The following is a 24,045-nucleotide window of genomic DNA, read 5'->3' as shown; positions in this document are numbered from 1 at the left end:
ACGTTAAACCTCCTTATATCTGCTGCACAGCACACATAGTTATCAGTTAGCTCTGTTTATTTTACACTGCCGCTAGTTGTTATCTCTTACTGATGATGAAATAGAAACTGTCCATTAGATTGATTTACTCTACATTTATTGCTCGGTCTATTTAAAATGAGCTTTTGACTGTACAAAACATAACTGCATTGTTTTGTTTCTCACAGTCTGTTATAAAGAATTTATGCTTCAGAAAAACTAGCTGCAGGCCTGACGCCTGTTCTCTGGCCCCGGTAACCACAGAGCTGACGTCAAATTAAACTGCACCCACATCCATTATGTGTTTGCACTTAAGAACTCCTCGAGTTAGCTGGATATCATTGCTGCTATCTGTGATGTAAAGAGGTTACATGTTTAAATGCCATATGGGGGACTGCTGGCTTAGGTGCAGTTGTTGTTGTTGCTGCTCCTCTCAATATTCTGTCCAGATTACATCTAAGCTGCTTTGTTTGAAGGCTGCTGAAGTGCCAGGAGGTATTTGCGTTGTGGGGTACTGCGTCTGAAATCTACTCTAGATTAATCACAAGAGTGGGCTTTCATGTTCGACTGAAGCCTCATTTGTCACTCTGACGGGTCCAGAATGAGTGGGCTGGTTACCTGCGCTCTACTTCGAGCCTCCACCATCCACAGAACAATAAGGGAGTTAAATAACAAATCTTCATAACTTAATGCACCAAAGAGTGGCTTCTTGGGGTCACCACGTCTCCAGAACTATCAATAGACACCATATACAGACCAAAAGGTTGTTTGGCAGCGATGCATGGACAAATGAGACAGTTTCTATCCTGAAACCATAAACGTAAACTTAGAGAGTTAGCTAAATTCTTCTGGGACTTTAACTCAAACTGTGCACTTTATTTAGATGAGACTAACGGTGAGTTTTTTTTTCTGCAATAAGCACTCCACAATTAGGTCTGATATAAAAGAAAGGTTGAATATGTGTAAAAGAACGTCATGTCAACTGGTAAGTACAGTGGTGAATCTGTGATGCAGTATGATAACTATCCAAAACACAATATAGTTCCGCAGACACCTTGTCAAACATCCTCCCAAGTCCCTAGACCTAAATACCACACAAAATCTTTTGGGGGGAGCTGTAGAGAAGAGGGCGTAAGAGAGGTCTCCGGATATTCTAAAAGGATTGAGCAAAGAAAAATGTTCAAAGATTCATCTGTCTCTACGTTCCGATCTCGGGAAAGTTTATGGGAGAAAACGAGTACTGTTCTATTGGCAGAAGGGAGTTGTGCCAAGTAATGACAGTACAATTATTTCTTTGTTTTTCCACTGAATACATATATTGACATTAAAGGTGTGTTAAAGATTCTGTGTTGATTAATGGTTACATTATGTTTCCTTTTTACACATCCATAGCATGGGTGCCAATAAATGTGGCCTGCAGTGTAACCCACATCCACTGTGCCTGTCTTACCACCCGTTTATGGAACCCAGGAAGTGACTAAGTTAACCTTCTTTATTTATTTTTTTCCATGTCGACTCTTCTTCATTAAAAAGCAGAACAATGGTTGTTGTCTGAGGTGCAGAGGGTGAGCAGAGGCTGAATCCCGTGCGTCAGCTCCACAGAACAGAGCTGCTCTTTATTCTCGGGGGTACCCAAGACGGAGCCTGGCACTGCACCCAGAGCCGACAGCCTATGAAAGACCACCGCTCACACCCTTGTGTACATGTGCGTACTTGTGGGTGGGTTTCTGCTGTGTGGGACCTGTTGGATGCTCACCCTCCAATTAGCCACAACTAAGTTGAGCATGAAATGCTCGGGGAGTGGTGAGATCGGTCAAGTGTTCTGAACGTTAGAGTGGATGTGCGGTTCTGCTGCATTCAGAGATAAATTACTGATTGAAATCACAATACATAGTCAAACGGTGTGTTCTGATTGGCTCGGGGTCAGCTCTATTTAGGCAATGCTGAGCTGAAAACAGTCTTGTTACTTTCAGTTCTGTTTTGATATCTTGTTTGAGGTTTTTTCTTCCCTGTGTGGGTTCAGTTTGAACATTTGTAGTCATGAGATAACCTAACCTTCATATGGCTGCTGATGAACCAATTCCCAAAACTCTGGTTAGTAAATAATAAAGAAACTATCAACAGAAATGTCCTTGCAAGTTTGACTTCGACTCCCAGTCACTGTTTTGACTTGCCCATGTTTATCTCAGCTTTAGTGGTTTTTCCCCTGCAGGTGTTCTCTTACACAACCTTGAAAAGACCAGCCTAGTTCTTTTATTCGGTGTCAGAGTCCAGTGGCCGTGTTATACAGCTGGTCTGGTCCAAGTTGACACAAAAGAGCAACAGAGACCCAACTCAGAGGAGAAGTGCATTATGGTCAGGATCTGATCAGGGTCCAAAGTGCCTGTTGTTCCATAAGCCAACCCGTACAATAGAGCTGGGTTTCTACACAGCCTTGAAAAGTATGGGATTTTAAGATGGAAAATGTGTTGGAACCCTTACAGGCTTTATTTGTTGTAAATTATTTAAATTTCAAGCTGTTACGTTTTATCAGATAAGAAGTTCGGCAAGATCTTCAAACGTCTGTGTCATTGTGACAAATTACTAGGTTGTGGCATCAGGGACTGCGTTATCTGAGCGCCAAGGTTGTTCCCGTTCACGCTCTAAAGACCTTGTTTTTTTTAGTTTGTTTTCAGTTTGTTTCGAAAGTCAGTCAGAGAATCATGAACATGTTGGTGTATTTGCTATTGGTTATAAAAATCTCATTGTAAGGCTTCATGAAGCTGTCAGAGTCTAAAAACCAGGTTCTGGTGGTAAGTGACTTGCCAGATTGACATCTACAGTGCGGGATGGGAGGTCCTGTTGCTTTTGCATGAATCTCAATGCTGATTGGACACTGTTTCAGCCCTTACTGGACATATTATGTGCTTCTGTACCCCTAATATGAAACTAAAGCTAAGGATTCAGATTAAGCAATGCCAGTAAGTCTTAAAAGCTTGACAAAAACACCTCCATTTGAATTGCCAGTAATAACACTGTTGTTTTTCTATGGAATAAGTGACCTCACTTTTCTCTGTTAAGAATTGTTGAAATTTTATAAGAGGATGGTTTCAAAAGTGGGAGATATACTTTTATGATCAAAATTTTGCTTGGTCAGCAATGATGAGAGAGACCAAATACTAAAAAAATCAGGCTTTTGCATCTGTTCGTTAAATGCATTAACACTAAAAACTCCCATGTTTTTGTCTGTGAACACATTAACAAACTGCAGGTTTATTAGTGCATGTTGTTTTGGGGTTGGTTAAAATCAGATAAAGGTTAGGAACGTGCTTTGGTGCGGGAATGGGGATAATCTTGTAATCCCATTATTTCCTGTTGGAATCAAAACAATTAATCTCTACCACGGAAGCTGTGGCACTTTTTTTTTAAAGATGCACCACGTAAAGTTGTGGCATTTATTTCTAATCTTTGGTTTTTGTAAAGCTTTGACCTGCTCTTAAAGATTTTGGCAGCCTTATCAGCAGTTTAATTTTACACTTTAAATAGTTGTAAAGCTTTCTGGTATATTACAAACCCATTGATGAGAATATTTGAAAATGTTTAGCAATGTTAAAACATGGCTATTAGCTGAAAACCTCTCTTTGTCCGAAGAAACTCTGACTCTGCTCTCACTTTATGTTAAATTGTACCCACAGAGGCCCATCTACCTGAAACGTATGTAAAGGCTATGGTCCAAACATGTTGTATTTAACCTGGACTTATGTACAGACTTTTTACACTCTCCTTGACCTTTTTAAAAGGTTTTGTTTTTGATAAACTGTTTTTCTGATTCATCAGTTGCAGAGCTGGAATCCAGTTTGGACACCACCTCAGTACAGACTCTTTCGCAATCTCACAACATCTGGTCTGGCCCTCTGTGTCTCCATGTATCTCTTGTTTTATTTGGAAAGCGCCCTGCGGCTCCAAACTATGTCCGTAACGTTCTTCCGGTGTTTGGATGACATGAAGCGATTATGTTTTATCAGGCCAAAGTCATTATTGTCCACAACATAAGCATTTCACCCAACTGTATGTGATCATATGTTCATTTAGCCACCACACAAATGAAGTGTGAAGGTTTTCTAAACGTAATATCTTATGGAGTATTGGGAAAAAGCTGTCGGTTCAGCTTGGCTTAGAATTTAAAGCCGTAAGCAGAGGAAGTTTAATGTGATTCCTCCCATTTGCAGCTGTTCAAGTCCCTTTACTGTTAGTTTCCTGGGTTTTTTGATTTTGTTGACTCCATGAACAGTTAATTTATTTAATTAATTCAGTTCAAAAACTGAAACTCATGTATTACAAAGTATCACTAAATGCAGTGAGAAAAATGATTAGAAAACTAGAATATTTCACCAAACCACTAAAAAGTGAAGTTAATTACAGAAATGTTATGGGCTAAACAATCAATAGAAACTCATCGACACCCTTCACAAGTAGACTAATCCACTGTTCAGAGTGCTGTATGAAAGCATATTATTGGAAAATTGTGTGGAAGGAAAAAGTGTGGCAGAAAAAGGTACACAAGTAGCTACATCCTTGAGAGGATTGTGGAAAGTGTTCCCACTCCCTATTCAGGAGTGTTACAGGCTGATCACCTTCATGTCATGCTGCACTGCTGCAGTAATTACATGCAATGCAAAAGGAGCTCTGACCAAGTATAATGTACATGTAGTGTACAGTGTATGGACATACTTTGCAGTATGCTGACATTTCTACTTTAGAAATCCTATTTTCATTGGTCTTATGCAATAGTTAAATTTTCTGAGAAACTAAATTTCTCTGCTGCTTTCCTTTAAAGTAGTTGCTTGTATATAAATTGTGACAGACTGAACCTACGTGAGATTATTACTCATCACACAGAGCTAAACGGATAGAAGGCCGTTAGAATGAGGGAAAAAAGAGTCCATCTGATATCCACATTTGCATTCCAATGAACAGCTTCACAAACATGAAAGCTGAAGCCGAGTCAAGAGGGGTCCTGGGGATTACAAAGATAATCTGAGGACAGACAGGGGACACCTGTGCCCCCGAAAAGGAGGCAGAAGATTATGGAGCCACACTGAGCTAATAAGCAGGGGATCGCCTTCTTTGGATGCCGCAGAGTCTGAGTCGGGCAGCTCATTTCTCCCTTTAGAAGGTCCTTTATGCTTCAGAGCCTTTACTATGACTGTGGCAGGCCATTACTCATGTGTTGCTTTTAGCAGGGTTGTACTATTCTTGTATATCTGAGCTCCATAGATGCCCCACACAACAACCAAGATAAAAAAACACAAACATCTTAGATGCAACATTTATATGCAGCTATGCAGTCAAGCAGATTTTTTCTTTATATGTCCTGCAGCGCAAACCTAATGACGCTTACATGATTTAAAAAGTAGTCAATGAAGCAAGCGTTTGTAAAGAACAGTATGACAATCACTAATTTCCGGTGTATTGAGTAACTTGGGAATATTTTGCATGCCGACTTGATAAAACTGATGTCATCTGAGATTTTCTTGTTGTGGCACCCATTCGTTTTAAATGGCTTAGGTCAAAGGACAAGAAGAGGTGATAAAACCAAAATCAAACTAGATTGGAACATTGCTTTGGACCTCGATGACTGTTGAGCTCGTTTGTTTGACATTTGCCTCATGTCTTGTTTGCTTACAGGGCTGAGAAACCGGTTTTAATGAGTTGGATCACAAATTTCTGCATATTTGATGGGAACAATTTTGTTTGCGTTCCATTAGCAGGGATAGTTGAAAGAGAAAATAATGAGTGTGTCTCTAACTCAACAGCTCATGTCTCATAGGGTCGTTCTGATGGATAACAGAGGAGGTTGTGAGATGTTGCACTGCACACTTACAGGGGTTGGACAATGAAACTGAAACACCTGTCATTTTAGTGTGGGAGGTTTCATGGCTAAATTGGACCAGCCTGGTAGCCAGTCTTCATTTATTGCACATTGCACCAGTAAGAGCAGAGTGTGAAGGTTCAATTAGCAGGGTAAGAGCACAGTTTTGCTCAAAATATTGAAATGCACACAACATTATGGGTGACATACCAGAGTTCAAAAGAGGACAAATTGTTGGTGCACATCTTGCTGGCGCATCTGTGACCAAGACAGCAAGTCTTTGTGATGTATCAAGAGCCACGGTATCCAGGGTAATGTCAGCATACCACCAAGAAGGACGAACCACATCCAACAGGATTAACTGTGGACGCAAGAGGAAGCTGTCTGAAAGGGATGTTCGGGTGCTAACCCGGATTGTATCCAAAAAACATAAAACCACGGCTGCCCAAATCACGGCAAAATTAAATGTGCACCTCAACTCTCCAGTTTCCACCAGAACTGTCCGTCGGGAGCTCCACAGGGTCAATATACACGGCCGGGCTACTATAGCCAAACCTTTGGTCACTCATGCCAATGCCAAACGTCGGTTTCAATGGTGCAAGGAGCGCAAATCTTGGGCTGTGGACAATGTGAAACATCTATTGTTCTCTGATGAGTCCACCTTTACTGTTTTCCCCACATCCGGGAGATACGGTGTGGAGAAGCCCCAAAGAAGCGTACCACCCAGACTGTTGTATGCCCAGAGTGAAGGATGGGGGTGGATCAGTGATGGTTTGGGCTGCCATATCATGGCATTACCTTGGCCCAATACTTGTGCTAGATGGGCGCGTCACTGCCAAGGACTACCGAACCATTCTTGAGGATCATGTGCATCCAATGGTTCAAACATTGTATCCTGAAGGCGGTGCCGTGTATCAGGATGACAATGCACCAATACACACAGCATGACTGGTGAAAGATTGGTTTGATGAACATGAAAGTGAAGTTGAACATCTCCCATGGCCTGCACAGTCACCAGATCTAAATATTATTGAGCCACTTTGGGGTGTTTTGGAGGAGCGAGTCAGGAAACGTTTTCCTCCACCAGTATCACGTAGTGACCTGGTCACTATCCTGCAAGAAGAATGGCTTAAAATCCCTCTAACCACTGTGCAGGACTTGTATATGTCATTCCCAAGACGAATCGATGCTGTATTGGCTGCAAAAGGAGGCCCTACACCATACTAATAAATTATTGTGGTCTAAAACCAGGTGTTTCAGTTTTATTGTCCAACCCCTGTAGTAGACTTTTGTTGTTTTGAATAATAAGTGTATATACTGGATCATGGGTATAGTATTTTTTTGCTAATCCTTACCAACAATTGTGGCCACAAGTTACCATTTTGTCCCTTCTTACTTCCATCTCGTAACCTTAAATGTCCATATTCCCATATGGGCCGGACTTATGACAGGGTGACTGCTGTTCAAACTAAAAGAACAATGAACGATCTTCTGCTGGTAAATATTTTTTAGTCACAGAGCTCAGAGCTCCTCTGCTTTTACTCATCTGAGTGAGACGGAGAACAGGAACAAGTGGGGAGGACAAAAGATTACACGTGTGATGCTTGTTTGATAAACAGATATCCACACTGCCTTCAGCACCCATTTAAGATCACACCTTGCCTCATTACTGTGATATAAAGTGATATCAAAAAAATAATTCAGTTCTCAGGCTAGCTTCTTTATTTAGCACCAATTTACAACAAAAGCAGTCTCAAAGCACATTACAAAACAAACATTAAGTTCACATCCATTTACCCACCCTTCAGTTCAGTGCAAATTCATTCAGTCTTCCACTCCACTATATTATTATTATTGAAAAGTTCATTAATTTCAGTAACTCAATACATGACGAGAAAAACATCATATGCACACAGTTTTCAAGCCTTTATTTCTTAAAGTGAATGAAAACATGATATTTAAGATTAGAATATTATGTCAGAGCAATAAAAAAAATTTACATACAGAAATGGGGGCTTAGGGAAAAGTACACTTAAAGGTTATTATTCAAAAGATACTTTTAATCTGACAAAAGAGCTTCATCAGAACGCATATTCCAAGTTATTAAAGGATGTTGGAGCCTAAAGAGGCAACATTTAAAAAAGAAAAAAAGTTCTGACTGCCTTTAGCCTCCACTGAAACGTTTTCTTCTACAGGGCTTTAACACATGCAGGTGCTTTGCTTTTGCAAGTCCTCAGTGACATGTTTGAAGGGCTCTTCTGAGCTGCAGCTGGGTTTATAGCTATATTGCTTTTCTAAAAATGTTTGGTCTAGATTTAGTTTTTGCTCTAACAAACTCTACTATCAGTACACTGGCACAAATAGGTCTGTTTGTCTGCATGTAAAACAATTGATTGAAGTCTTACCCTTATCAAAGCAGGTTTCTTCTTACTCTGTCTACATAGGTTGTATTTTTTCACAGCATTACTAGCTGAAGCTGGCCCTTCATGTGGGTTATGTGTTTGCTTTTCTAGCCAGCTGTGCGCCCAATATGTGTAGACCTCCTGGAAAGTGGTGGGTGGCTGCAGGACTGTCTATTTTTACTACTTTTATAACTGCAGCTGGCTAATGAGTGGAGAAGTGAACATTAATACTTTCTATTTATTTTTTTTCTGAGTTAAGCATGGTAACAAATTGGTAGAAAAGAGAAAAGTTTAGTTTGTGGTTGCTAAACAACCATTTTAGACTGCTGCACTGTGACATTTATTGTGTTGAGAAACATTTTATAGTATGCAGATTTAGGAGTCCATTTTCTACCTCTAATTAAAGCCAGTCAGTATTTTACCTACCATGGTTAAGATTATTAAGAAGTGGATAGCTCAACTGAATATGTAACACATGAATAATCGGTCATATTCTTTTTTTATGTTTAGCTTCGGAGCTATTTATTCAATTGAGACAGCTGATTCCAGTTTACTAGAGAACATAACATTTCCTCTAGATAGAGGTGATTTTGTTGGAGCTCTTAAACACAATGAAACATTTAGCACTTTTAGTTATGGAGTTCTTGTATCCAAGTTCTTATTTACGTTAGATAGAAACAAACCTTTCGAATCAATTTTAGCTGATCCACAAACAGAATTAAAAATCACCTGCTGTTAAGTTGTGTGCAGGTATTCCCCAGGGATCTGTCCTCGGTCTGTAGTTGTTTTGCTTCATATCAATGATGTTCCATTGACATTTTTTATTGCCTAATTTAAATGTATGTCTAGTAGGGTTGTCATGGTAGTGAAATGTCAACCTTGATATCGTTACTAAGAAAAATACTTAATACCATTTTCAACACTGGCAAAAAATTTTTAAGGCACAGGGGTCATTCTAGTTGAGAACAAAAAATATGATTAATTGCAATATGAAAACATTTTAATTTCCTTATTTTGGCCAAATCAATAGTTAGGGGACAAGTGTCACCTGCCTGTTTGGCAAAACAATAGACATTATAACATAAGTGATTATGTTAAATTCTTTAATTCAGTCGTGCAATTATTTTACTTATTATAATTGTTTAACTTTAGTGTGCCACTGTGTGCTTTTGTTTGCTGTTGATGCAAATAGATTTTACTACTGAGGGACAATTAAAAGATCCTTCTATACCTAAATAAATTGTGTTTTGAAACGAATATGGATCTGACACATACAAAACGTGTCCTGTCACAGTGTTTCAGGCATACCATATTGAGCACAAACCCATCTACTGGTGACACAAAACCAGAAGGAATGCAGCTGCTATGGTTTCCCTGCCATATGTCGCATGTCGTTAAAACAATCCTGCTTTACAAGTTTTTAAAATGACACTTCATTTCTGTGAACAGTTTGCAGATGTATTGCCAGAAGGTTGCAGTTTATTGCATGCTCATATTCATATGAAGTTTTATGGGAACGTGTTGCATCACCTTCCACATATATTGGCACCCCTGGTAAAGATGTACAAAAGTAAATAAATATATATTTTATTGCAGTGGCATGATCACATAATGGTTCTCATGGTGAATTTTTAAGATTTTCCTTTCTTTCTACCTCCCTTGCCATTTTCTTCTCAATATGTTAATGAGAAGAACCTGGGTCCAGCCTTGCTTGTTTTAGTTTAATTTGTTTAAAACCTTTTTATAATTGTTCTGACTATACATACGGACCAATTTAGGCAAGAATCGCTTTTCTCGAAGCCATTTCTTGTCTTCTAAAGATCAACACACTTGTCTTGCTTGAATAGCATGTTCTCTTGTCTTACTCATTTTAACGTATAGCTAAAAGAAATGGGTCCCTGTTTCACATAATTCTGTATCAGGCAACCACAAGCCATACTATTTCAAAGTAGATACTCTGATAAACTATGAAATAAAAACGTTCCATTTACATTTATTTTATGGCGGTTTTTAGGTTTTATTAAAATCATTATTTCTTAATGCTGTATTTCCCCCTACTGAGTGATTGCCCTGCTTTACAACAGTGATCTCCCGCTCCATTCTTCTCTCACTCGTGAACAAGACCCGATATTGTCCTCAGTCGAGGTCAGCAGCCTCCCACCCCCACTATAAACAGTGTTGGTGAAGCACTGCTTCCCCCTCCTGAGGTGCCAGACGGTTTGCCAGAATCGCTTCGAGGCCAACCGGTAGTTCTTCTCCATGGCCTCACCGAACTCCTCCCAGGCCCGAGTTTTTGCCTCTGCCACAGCCCAGGCCGCGGCACGCTTGGTACCCATCAGCCGCCTCAGGAGTCCCACAAGCCAACCACAGCCGATAGGACTCCTTCTTCAGTTTGACAGCATCCCTTACTGTCGGTGTCCACCACCGGGTTCTGGGATTTCCGCCGCCACAGACACCGCAGACATTACGGCCGCAGCTACGGGCAGCAGCATCGACAATAGATGTGGATAACATGGTCCACTCGGACTCTATGTCTCCAACATCCCCCAGAATCTGGTCAAAGCTCTCCCGGAGGTGGGAGTTGAATACATCCCTGGCCGAGGGGTCTGCCAGACGTTCCCAGCAGACCCTCACTATGCGCTTGGGCCTGCCAAGTCTGTCCGACTTTCTCCTCCTCCAGCGGATCCAACTCACCACCAGGTGGTGATCAGTGGACAGCTCAGCCTCTCTCATCACCCGATTGTCCAAAACATGTGGCCGAAGGTCTGATGATATGACAAAAAAGTCAATCATTGACCTCCTGCCTAGGGTGTCCTGGTGCCAAGTGCACTGATGGACACCCTTATGTTTGAACATGGTGTTCATTATGGACAATCTGTGACTAGCACAGAAGTCCAATAACAAAGCACCACTCAGATCGGGGAGGTCATTCCTCCCGGTCACGCCTCTTCAGGTGTCACTGTCGTTTCCCACGTGGGCATTGAAGTCCCCCAGCAGAATAATGGAGTCCCCGGGAGGGGCACTATCCAGCACCCCCGACAAGGACACCAAGAAGGCCGGGTACTCTGCACTACCGCTTGGCCCGTAGGCCGAAATGACAGTCAGAGACCTGTACCCATCCCGAAGGCGCAGGGATGCGACCGTCTCATCCACTGGGGTAAACCCCAACACGAGACGGCTGAGCTGGGGGGCAACAAGCAAACCCACCCCAGCCCGCCGCATCTCCCCGTGGGCCACTCCAGAGTAGAAGAGAGTCCAGCCCCTCTCGAGGAGATGGGTTCCAGAGCCCACGCTGTGCGTGAAGGGGAGCCAGACTATTTCTAGTCGATATCTCTCTACCTCCCACACAAGCTCAGGCTCCTTCCCCCCCAGTGAGGTGACATTGCACGTCCCTAGAGCCAGCCTAAGCATCCCGGGATCGGGCCGCGTAGGTCTCCACCTTCGTCCGCCACCCAATCCTCTTTGCACCGGTCCCTCACGGTTCTCCCTGCAGGTAGTGGGCCCACTGGGAGATGGCTTTGCGTTTCTCGTTCGGGCTGGGCCTGGCCGGGTCCCGCGAGGAACAACCCGGCCACCAGGCGCTCTCCGGCGAGTCCCGACCCCAGGCCTGGCTCCAGGGTGAAACCCCGGCTCCGCCGTACCGGGCAACGTCGGGTGCCTCGATGTACTAATCCTCGTGAAAGATTCTGGAACCGCTCTTTGTCTGACCCATCACCTAGAGCCTGTTTGCCATGGGAGACCCTACCAGGGTCATTTAAGCCCCAGACAACGTGGCCTCTAGGATCATTCGAGCACTCAAACCCCTCCAACACGTTATGGTGGCGGTTCAAGGAGGGGAGATGTCGTTGTCATCATCATCCAAAAATATAAACATGATGAAACACCTGCAAACCAACCAACACATGGACATTTACCTTAACTGAGAGGCCGAACAAGAAGAGCATCACAGCTTTGGTGAGATGATCTGTTGGCAGAACAACTATTAGTTGTGCACTCCATAAAGCTGACCTTTTATTGAAGAGTGGCATTATTGTTGACAGAAATCCAGAATTCCTCTCTGTATGTTGCTAAAAGACATGTAGAGGACACAGCATACATGAGGAAGAAGATGCACTGGTTAAATGAGACTAAAATTTGACTTTTTGACCTACACGGAGAATGCCGTCTTTGGCAGAAAACTTAAAACCTTGAACCCATTATATCCACAATTCATGGCTTGCAACGGACTGGTGTTAAACCATGTTCATCTGATTTAATGGCCTAGACCTAAATCTAACTGGGAAGTTTTGTCAAGACTTGATATGAAGTTGATATTCACTGATGGTCTCCATCCAATCAGATTGAGCTGTCCCAGTCTCTGTGTGTGCAAAGCTGGGCGATTCATTGAATCAGGGGGTTGAATACATTTGGCCGCCACACGTTTCAGGATGGTAATACTTTTTCCAAGGCTGGACTATTTTTAAATGTTTCAGTGAGATAATATTAGTGCAATAAAATAAATTTTATTTAAAGACTTTTTAGACATATTTGCCTATATTTTGTTCTTTTTGTAAACAGTGATTCACTCTGTTTTTGTCATGTATCAATATTAAATTTTAAAATTGTGGTTGTAAAATATTTATATATTTTTGTATTATGTCATCGAACAATCCTACTTTAATTACTGGTAAATGTACTAATCAAGTACATTTAGTTGGTTTCGCTTGTGTCCTTCTGGGTGGTCTGACTTCAGGTGTTGGCAAAAAAGTTCCCTGACCCACCTTAGCACCCCCATACCCTGCATATTAATAACAGAGACATGGGTGGTGTGGTTGTAGACATGGGGTAACCCAACCTGAGAGAGCAGAGTGGCCGTCACAACTCGTTAGCACTGAGCTGAAATGAAAGCTGCTAGAAATGGTTCTTTGCTTTAGTTGGAGGCTCACTAATAATTAAGCCTGCTGCTCAGTTCACCCAAAGTGACTCAATTACTCACCCAAACCATCCCGGGCCCACATTTCGCTGGCATTAAATAAAAGTTAAGTTTGTTTCTATATCACGTTTTAAAGATAAAAATCACAAAGTCCTTCTCACAGCAAACAATGAATTAAACTACAAAATCATATGAAAATAAAGTAATATATAATGTATCAAATGAAATTAAATGAGATGAAATGCAGGCAAAGTTTTGCTATTGATCGAACTGAAGGCTTTGCTATATAAGTATATATAATAAAAATGTATATATAAGTGCCCTCAGCTGCTTTTTTTGGAGTCAGTAGTGATTATTCACCAGTTACATAGAATATGTATTTAGTTGTTCTAAAATAATACAGTAATCCAGGCAAGTTGAAACATAGACAAAAATCATAATATGGAGTTAGGATTTTGACATCAGCACTCGGAGCTCAGAAGGATTTCCTAAACGATAAAAGGAATTTGAAATAGCCTCAAGTGACTTTAAGTTGTCAAAAACGACGACAAGACTTCTGAGGATCAAGTGTACAGAGCTACCTGTAATATTGAGCTGTTGCTTAACAACACACAAAAGAGAAAAAATAGCAGCTGATCACTTTACAGACTGTAAGATGATGCATTAGGAGAAAAAAAAACTAACCAGTGTCCATTCCCCTCATTCTCTTTGAAGAAGAAAGGTTTTGTGCTGGAGGTGGTTCAATCAGGATTTACATTTCTTTAAGCTATTGTGGTCCATATATGGGTTGTATTTAAAGAAGCATGACTCTGTAAAGCTGCAGAGGTGTTCTTGCTGGAAGCAGATCTTAATATCATTAAAAAATCATCTCTTTTGCGTCACTACCTGACATTGATGTGGAAGAGGATTTTGTCTTTAGCTCATGAGGGATAAAACTGCTTTGAAGGATATGGAAAATATATTTTGATAACAACCCTTTTTAAGAAGAGGAAGTCCTGATATTTTAGTTCAGGATTGAACGGGCAACAGTTTTTATTTAGGAGTATGTTGCAAACTTCTTTAAGAACACATTAATAATTAATCATTTTGAAACTGCTTTATCAGAATATATTTCTGCATTGCATTTCCATACCTAAGGAAATTTGCAGAGCAAAAACATTACTTCTCTCTGAGTGTTGTTCCTACTGTTCATTTTAAGGTCTTACCAGCATCTTTGTATTTGTGTTTCTGTATAAGCACAACATTGTTTCCTGAAACGAAAGCATGCAAAACTAGAGATGAATAAATGTTTTCCCCTCTAGCCAATCACAATTTAGACTTACTTATTTTTTTCATCTAGGGACTAAAGCACAAAAAAATAGGGGGAAAAATACTTCTTTGATAGAGGTAGTAGTTTTGAATCCAACAGAAAATTAAGCAATTACAAGAATATAATGGTGAATTGCAAATAAAACCCACCAGATTCTTCTGTGTTGGACCCGCTGATCACCTATCAGAGCTAATCAAGAAAAATTGCCCTTTATTCTGATCCCTGGCCTGTTAAAATGCTACAGTAATCACATCAAGACTGTTTAAGGTGCTATAAAAAGACAAATATTCACCCAAAAAACAAAAACACGTGGAATGTCACAGGTTTGGTTAAAAACGGGATTATAGCATCATTATTTTTTTTAAAAGGTTGTGCATTGGTTATCTACACTAAAACCTCAGGGGACGTTTTTCAAGACTCCTTTTCCTGAAAATCTAGTTTGGAGCTCTTAAAAACACTGCTAAATCACGTCTGAAATGAGTAAAATCAGCATATTCACCGCCTCTTGATTTCACTTCATTTTAACATTTAATGAATTCAGAAAACCATGTTTTTGACTCAAACAAGAGTTTTGTTTTGCAAATAGAAACTAACCTTGTTGTACATATTAGTAAATGTACCCAGGTAGTTTTTGGACTTCCTTGGAGACAAATAAAATGAAAACTCATGGTATTGGACACATATGCAGTGCAGTCACCATTTACAAAAAGACAGAGATAGAGTATCTAACAAAAATACACTGAAACATACTGTTGTTGACTGGTTCATACCTTACATTTTGCTTAGCTGAAATGATGCTGATTGATCCAAATGTTTTTGCTGCAGATATAGATCAAAGAAGCATTTATTGTGATTGATTGAACATCATTGATTGCTCCGAATCTCTGATAAATCAGCTTTCTTTTGCTTGTGTTGGGATTCCCTCAGAAGAACTTTTAACCTTTCAGAATAAGATAATGCAACTAGCAGGACTTAGTAATGAATCACTGGAACCGTGGATAGGCAATAGAATAGATTGCTCAATTTCTCAGAGACTAAATGGATTTGTAGGACAGCAGTTTAAGGACTTTAAGCTTTGATTTCTGCTGGATTCTTTTATAACAATCTGCATTAACATATTGACAAAAGCAAAATTAAGAATTTATTTACTGTTGCACTTATATTCACTATAATTGCATGGCAATTCCTCTGGTTTTTTACCCCAGCTGACTGACTGTTATGGCTGAACGTACTATTTAAACGTTTTGTTTCTCATGGAAGTTCACATGAATTTCCGATTGGTTTTGTCAGTTGAGGCAATCCATGCACAGTTTTCCTCTCAGATATTGCACTGTTTGTGTGTGGGGGGTCGTCAATGTGCTACTGTTTTGGGTTGGACAGATTCTAACTTCTACAAATGGTAAGAACCAGTAAACTTTCCTACACAGATGTGAGCTCTCCTCAACAACTGAAAATGAAACGTTGCACTGCAGTCCAATTATACTTAAAATAAGTCCCATTTTCGGAGGGAGGAGGGCTTTAGAACCATCAACAAAGTAACATGAGGAAAAACATGTTCCAAGATTAAGATTAAAAAAGCTTTTTTTAAATGTAACTGTTATATAATGACAACAAAAAGAGACAGGAAAGTCTGAATTCAAAATCTAAAATTTGATTTTGGAGTTAATCTGAAGCATCATATCTGTTTGTTGCAATTTGTAGACCGTGCTTAATTCCCAGTTTCATATCCGGATCTTTATACTTCTGTTTCTCTGTTTAGTTCTACCCATCTAAATCCCACAGTGACAACAAAACTCAACACTATTGTCAGTCAGTCATTTTCTACCCCTTATTCCATAGTGGGTCGCGGGGAAGCTGGTGCCTATCTCCAGCAGTCTATGGGCGAGAGACAGGGTACACCCTGGACAAGTCGCCAGTCCATCGCAGGGCAACACACAAACAACCATGCACACACTCATTCATACACCTAAGGGCAATTTAGAGTGACCAATTAACCTAACTGGCATGTCTTTGGACTGTGGGAGGAAGCCGGAGTACCCGGTGAGAACCCACGCATGCACGGGGAAAACATGCAACTCACTCACTCAACACTATTGTTTTTTTTAAATGATTTTCACAACTGTTTGTTTTTATTATACTCAGTAATCACCCATGTCATTCATGTATTCATTCATTCATTCATTCATCTTCTATACCACTCATTTCATGGTGGGACACGGGGGAGCTGGTGCCTATCTCCAGCAGTCTATGGGCAAGAGGCAGCGTACACCCTGGACAGGTCGCCAATCCATCGCAAGGCACCAATATCACATTCTCTAAATATAAACGTGTGTTTATGCGGCACATACGTTTGATATCATGAGTAGAAATATGTTTCACGCTGCTAGACAAAGTTAAAAAAGCAGTTCGTCTCTAAGGTTAGGTAATGGTTTTAGACTTTGCTTCATTCACTATTTAGGCCCTCTAATTGTAATAAATAATTCCTTGAGGTAATTAACTCTGATCTTTTTCTCTCTTTCAGAACTCAATGAATCTTCCTCCAGACAAGGCTCGACTGCTGCGGCAGTATGACAGTGAAAAGAAATGGGAACTAATCTGCGATCAGGTGACTATATCTCCTCAGTATTATACTCTGTGGTTTCTACATAATTCACACCGAGGACACAGTTGGAGCAAGTTGTATTGACTGTTTGAACCTTCTGTTACAAATCTAACGATACATACAGTGTTTTGGATTGCTCATATCTCTTGAAAGCCCAAAGAATTAACACTTTGTAGAATTACAATGTTTAATTCTCACAGAGTTTTAATTAGTTTTAGCGTTGGACTTTGACTGCGCCATTCTAACACATAAATGCTTTTGTCTAAACCAGTGCATTGTAGCTTTGGCTGTATGTTTGGGGTTGCTGTCCTGCTGGAAGGTAAACTTCTTGCCACTTGTACGGTCTGTCGGTTTAGGTGGATGGCCATGTCTTAAAGAGGCTGGAGCTGTGCCACACGCTTTCCATTTTCAGATAATGGATTGAAGACCTGAGATATTGTTTTATGGCCTAGGTCTGCCTTTAACTTCTCCAAAAAGTGGATGAATACTTTTGCAAGTATTGTGCTGATAACATTTCCATGCTTCACTGTTCTGCTTCTACCCCACAGGCCCCTCCTTATGCTCACAGATTACCTTAACATTCTTGGTCAAGTGGGTTAAGTGGCACAGCAGGGTGCAGACATCAGCTAGCCAGTTAAAAAACTTCCAGCCTGTTATTGGCGTCAATGCTGCGTGTAGGAAATAACAGAGTGCGCATGTTGAGCAGTGAGCTGCGGTGTGACGGCAGCCCCTGTGCCAGAGTTTTTCTGCCTCCTCGAGTAGCGAAGAAAAGGACAGACTAGATCATAACCCCCTCCCACTCAAACTGTGTCAAGAGTTGGTGACCCTAAAGAGAACCGGGCCAGTGACCAGCAAAGATTCACCCAGCATGGGCGCCACACTTTTCAGTAACCTTTCATACTGAAAGTGAAGCTGGTTATGGCCCACCAAAGTGCCAGTGAAGGAGTTTTCAAATCACTATCCCACAGGATTGCATAGTGGCTTATTGAAATCCATCTTTTTAGGTGAGAAGGCCTTCTCTGGTTGCTAAGCTAATGCTTATAGGTCTGCTGCTTGATGTCACGTCCCCCCCCCCCCCCTTTGCTTTCACTACCAGCCTATATCTGTAACAGCTTACACAGCTCTGGGAATAAGATGTCCTTTGTGTCCATAGTTACCGTGAATCCCTTAGAGTAACCACGCAACGGTGAGAGAGTGAAGCAGAAGCAAAAAGTAGATCCTTTTTGTCCACCAATCTCCCCTTAGGTTTATGTTTTAAGCTGTTGCTGCAAGCATGAGGAGTTTTTTAAATTAGAAAGGTTAAAAAAAAATTTAAGTCACAGATAAAGCAACAGCCAGATCCTGTTGCTGTAACTTTTCCTGCTAACAAGACATTTTCCAGACAGTTTCACCCTACTGCAGTCACACCATGTTCTTGTAAACATCCAAAGTTTATAACTACAATATGCAAACCACTGCTTGACTTGTTTTATTTGAACTAACTCTTAAGATTTAGGGAGAAAAAGTTTGATTAATTCTCAACATGCTGCCCAGACAATGTTGCTCATATAGGCTTCTAGGAACTATGTGTGTTAAAGGTTTGTTTGCATTACTTGCATTGTTTTACATAAACAAGATCTGGACAGCAATCTGTCAACTTCTTTGTATTTTTGCAGTATTGGGTACATTTGGGGTACAGTTGGGCATGGCTGAGTTGTCTTGCCTGTCCCTTACTGTCCACTGAGAGACACTTCCTGTCCTGACTGCTCCTATCTTGTATTTCCTGTTTTTCTGTAAAAGACTCTCTAGCTCTGATAAACGTAGAGATGCTGATCTCCTCTTACTATCTGTGTGCAGTGGGTAGAAACACCTGTTATGGGAGATGTTCCACTATGAACTCAGTCATGTTTCATGGAACCATGTGCAGCAGCACTGTGTGGACATCCGTGACTCAAGTCAAGGATGCAGGATTTTCTAAACCAGTAGTTCTTAAACTTTCTACAAGTATCAGCTCAGTAAATACTCGGGTTTCTAACAATAATACTGCAGGAGTTGGACTTTTTCAATTGCTTGTATTTTTTTTTCTTAAAGACGAAATAAGAAAATAACTGAAATACTTTTCTTATCCATTTGCGCTATGTTTGGTTAAAGGTGCAGTTAGAGTTTGCTCTCAGGTTTTTGCTCGGGTGTCAAGATTTCTAAGCCCCAAGTTGGAGAAAAATAAATTGACATGACGTCCGATGAAGTTGAAATTGCAGGAGGAAAAATTGGAGGTTTCTCCCCAACTCTGACCTCACAACCCAGTATAACTGCTGCACGATTAAAAGAACCAGCCTTTTTAGAAACTCAATGTCTGGAAATGGCTCAAATTTAGATTATTGATTTTACTCTGACTTCCAAGGTTTTTTGTCTTTTTACCTTTCTATCCTATTATTTATTTTGCACATGTTTTTTTTTAAATAATTTGAAAGATTTTAGTGTAAAAAGAATTACAACTAAGTCACAATATACAAAAGTGTGAATTTGACATCATCACCACAATGCTAAAGTAGGGTTGCTTGCCCATCCAGTTTTGTGCAAGCTATCTAGCTTGAAGTTGGCCAATCAGATGCACAGTCATCATTGAGCTGATTAGTGCATGTGTGACTTCCTAATGGACTTATTTGCTTAAAGGCCACATGCTTCATATGAACCATTCTAAGTGAACCATTCTTAGGGATGTTCATCTGAGATATATTTAAATTTATATAAATAAAGAGAAATTACATTATTAATTGGATTTTTCTCCAAGATGATGGAATAAGTCACTGGCTCTTTATAGCAAAGGGGCACAATGCAGAAGAATTGGAAATGAAAGAAATGCAAAATAATAAAGAATAAAAATGGTGGAGTAATGCAGACATAATCCATTGCATTCCCTACTCATTTTTTGCTGTCTGTTTGTACATCTGTGTCTCATAACGTAACAACCTCAGAACAATATGCAATCAGGATTTAATTGTTTTTGTTTTGGAATAAGCTGCAGCCAGTCTCTTCGACAGTGCTGCTGCCTCGCTGCTCTCTGGCTTGTGGAGCAGAAGGAGATTGTGTTTGCAAACACTAACCAGAAGTAATTGCTTAGTCTTCATTTAGGAATATGTCTTTATTCTGTTTGTTTTTAGTTTACCACTTGTTGACGTTTTACCACTCCATAATATGCCGTGCTGCTGTTCTTAGCCTGAAATGAATACTGTTTCCCGCTCAACACACTGATCCAAATCCTGGGCTTATCTCCTGTTTTATATTTAGAGCACAATGGTGCAACGTTAAAACCTGGTGCTGGTTGAACTTGGAACATGTACAATCACACAGTGAAAAGGATTTTCACAGCAAAGCCTCCTGGGAGTTGTTTTAGTGATTATTTTTTGTTGAATCCACTTTTATAATTTTTTTTTTGTTTACTTAGTGTGTACAATGTGGTGTGTTCTGTTTGCTTTGTTGCTTTTATACTATATATTTCCCCACAGGGGGACAAATAAAGGTCTGTTCAATTCTGTTCCCTTCTAACTCTATTCTATTGTAAAAATAAACTTCACTAAAATCATGAACTACACCTTTAACAAAATACATGCAGAAGTCCTTACACTAGAACTAAATCTCATCAGAAAACATTATTCTGTGACTGATGACTTCTGTAACTTCTACTTAGATGAAACGAGTCATGTGAGGTTTTGTCTGCAACCACTTTTGAATGGAGGAACTGTTTATTTTTGTCTTCTTCTTAAAGTGGAAGACAATCTAAACTTCCTTTCTAAAGGATAGTTACTCACTGTGTGTTAAAGTTTCCAGCGTGCTGGGAATAAATGAGGGTGTGGATGTATTTTTGCTTTACTTTGTGTGTGGTCATCTGAATCATCTAGTTCTCAATAAAAATTCAGATATGTGTTTCTTGTGGGGGTTTTTTTTCTATTTTTGCCCCTCATCATTTTCCCTTTCAGCCCTCTAATCCCATGTTCTTTTCTCCATTTGACAGGAACGCTTCCAAGTGAAGAACCCGCCTCACACGTATCTCCAAAAGCTGAGGAGCTATCTAGACCCTGCAGTGACTCGAAAGGTGAGCACTCAGTCTTAACATGCTTTCCTGTTCCGGGGGCCTGGCAGCCTCTATCTCACCGTGCCCCCAACCTGCTGACCTTCTATCTTTTGTTCAGGATATCCCCACAGCTGAGGAAAGATTGCTCTCAGGAGTTCCCTGGGAGACAGCTCAGGAACTTGAATTGCAAAACACTGCGGATTAGTGAAAAAGGAGACAGTTGTTTATCAGGAACGCCCTGGTTTGAGAAACCTCTGGCCAGTTTTTATTAGTGCTGTACTGTGTTAAAGAAAGCTAATTTCTTTCAGCTTTGCAGGCGCTTGAAACAAATAATCAGGAGTGCATTAACTATATACTAAAGACGCCTTTTTGTTGCCTCAGCACCCAGTTTTTGGCTGTTTTCTTTGGCTGCATGAGAGGTAGCTGAGGAAAGTAGGAGGCAAGGGAAGAGCTTCATGTGCACAAGTATCAGCCAAACGTCATTGGCTTTGCCTAAATTAAGTCTTTTTGGCCTTGGATGTGCCAGCCATAGAGAGGAACGTCGGGAGACCTGCCTCTGTGATAAACAAATTAAGGGACACACACTTCCAAAAAACCGGAACAAATCACTGAATAATTCAGTCTGAAGCTTCTGTGGTTAAAAGTTTCAACCGCAATGAGACGACTAGAGCTGCATGAAAAAAACTAAAGCAAGCAGGAACTGTGATTATGTTTGTAAAATAGAGGAAAACAGCAGACTTTTATTTTGGAGGCTTGACAAAGCAATGCAAATGGAAAGAAAACATAACAAATTACTAACAACATATCTCCAAGATAATTTGAGTTTCCTCTTCCATAATCCTATTAACCTAACCTTATGATTTATTTAACGGCACGGTGTCTCGAACATAACAGATTGAGTCGTGGCCTACAGTGCTGCTGTTGGCATATCTATTGCCTACTGTCACCCATTCTGAAGGTCTGATAAAGACTAGAGGTGACAGCAGAGGGTTTCAGGTAGAAGCAGGCATAACAGACCTAACGGTGTCGAAGTTAAATCATATTTTCTGCAAGAGCAGTTTCAGTGTTAAAACTTCCAGACTAGAGATGCACTGATTGGAGTGTTGGGGCTGGTTTCCGATCATCTGTTTTTGTGAAGCTTCGACCTGTTGAACCCGATTTTTAGTTATTTTGATATCTCTTAACGCTATTGACCTATGTGTCACAGAGCGTGTGTCACTGCAAAAACCGACTTTACCATCTAATATTGGTGATGAGCGAGATTAGGATTACAAAAACAGCAGTAACTCTTAGCTGTTTGATTTCCAAAAGGCTGCCAAAATGTCCAAATTCAGCATGTTCCTGTATGAACGAGGTTGATGCCTCAAAAGTATAAAACAGAGCAACTTTACTGCAGTCCGTTAAGCCTTCCTGTTATCTGCTGAAAGTCCTACTCTCTATTCTCTGTTAACCTGAATGAACCATAGCCATGTTGAAATGTCCATCTCTTGTAAAAACTGTTTAGTTTTCAGTGGTTTTTGAACATCTCAGTTTCCTATGGTTTAATTTAAAACACCTCACTGAAATTAATAATGCATAAGTCCTTTTCCCGCAGTAACAATGTCCACAATGCAGTGTTGCTGTTGCGATACTAACCTTATGTTCTCGACTCGGTAATATTAATTACTAAAGAAAAGTTCATTTCTTTCACTAATTCTATTCAAAATGTAAAATTCATATGATATAGACCCGGAGTAAAAATAAATGTTACTGTTAATTTTGATGATTTTAATGAATTAATGAAAACCCCATATTTGCTTCATACAAGACCAATTAAAGGGATTTTTAAAACAGCAATGTTTTCTTATGGCAGTACACAGTCACTATGAAGACAGCTTTCCAGCAGGCAGACTTTATGTCCTCCACAAGAAAAGCCAGAATATTGCTAAATAAGATGGCTTGTTATAAAGTGCTGTATCCAACCATATTAATGGAAATTTGATAGGAGGGAAAAAGTGTTGTTAAAAAAGGTAAAGAAGCAAAGCTCTTCAAGAGTTTGTGGCAGGAAGATTCACAAGATGTGGCCTGCAGCTGGAGTCAGTGCGTCAGAAGCCATCGTACACTCTTGAGTTAGGCAATGGCGATATATGTCTGGACTGTTGCTCTGTGGTCCACTGTCCACTCTTTAGATGATCAGTCTTCTCTTCGGATGTAAATGTTGTATTTTCATTTGGAAACCAAGATCCCAAAATCTTAAAACAGACTTGACAGGCACAGAATCCAAGTCTTTTGAGGTCCAGTTTGAAGTTTCCTCAGTCAGTGATGATTTGGGACGCCATGTCATCTACTGGTGTTGGTCCACTGTTTTTACCAACCCCAACATCTGGGCAGTCAGTCTTCCAGAAAGTTTTAAAAACTCTTCATGCTTCCATCTGCTGACAAGCTCTATGGAGATGCTCATTTTATTTTCTGGGACATGGTACCTGCCCTACACTGTGAAACCTGTTTTCAACACTGACTGAATTTTGAGTTTTCATTAGCTGTAATCCATAATCATCAAAATTTGCCAAAGTAAATACTTTAAGTCAACCATTCCTTGTGTAATGAATATATATGTTCTGTTCAACATAGTTACTGAAATAAATTAGCTTCTCAGTGTTATTCCAGCTTTAGATGTACCTGGGCCTAAATAAAAAAAATTACAGTAAGCAATTAAAGGTTTTAAACATTCTTACTCTGGGACTCCGTAGTTAAATTTAGTGAGCTTTACATGTTTAGAGTAGGTTTAACGGTAATCTAAGTAGTAAACATTTTGATCTCAGCATCAGTTAGAGTAGGTGTGTGATCCTTAAAGCATGGTAAACCTTTCCTTGAAATAGGTTGCAACATGGTCACCGTCTTCCTGAGTGTAAACATTCAAT

General features: G+C 40.2%; 1 protein-coding gene across 6 annotated transcripts in view; it reads left to right on the top strand.

Moving 5' to 3' along the window:
* The window catches only part of fmnl2a (formin-like 2a), a 73,710-nt gene that overhangs the window by 6,997 nt on the left and 42,668 nt on the right, over positions 1-24,045 (top strand). For all 6 annotated transcript variants that reach the window (XM_047370225.1, XM_047370227.1, XM_047370229.1 and 3 more), the window contains exons 2-3: positions 17,014-17,097; positions 21,086-21,166. In XM_047370225.1, the coding sequence (XP_047226181.1) occupies positions 17,014-17,097; positions 21,086-21,166 (165 nt within the window). The remainder of the gene's footprint in view (positions 1-17,013; positions 17,098-21,085; positions 21,167-24,045) is intronic.

Source organism: Girardinichthys multiradiatus, chromosome 7 (genome assembly GCF_021462225.1).
Source record: "Girardinichthys multiradiatus isolate DD_20200921_A chromosome 7, DD_fGirMul_XY1, whole genome shotgun sequence".
In the NCBI taxonomy this organism is placed as follows: Eukaryota; Metazoa; Chordata; class Actinopteri; order Cyprinodontiformes; family Goodeidae; genus Girardinichthys; species Girardinichthys multiradiatus.
This window is presented reverse-complemented; position numbering and strand designations above follow the sequence as displayed.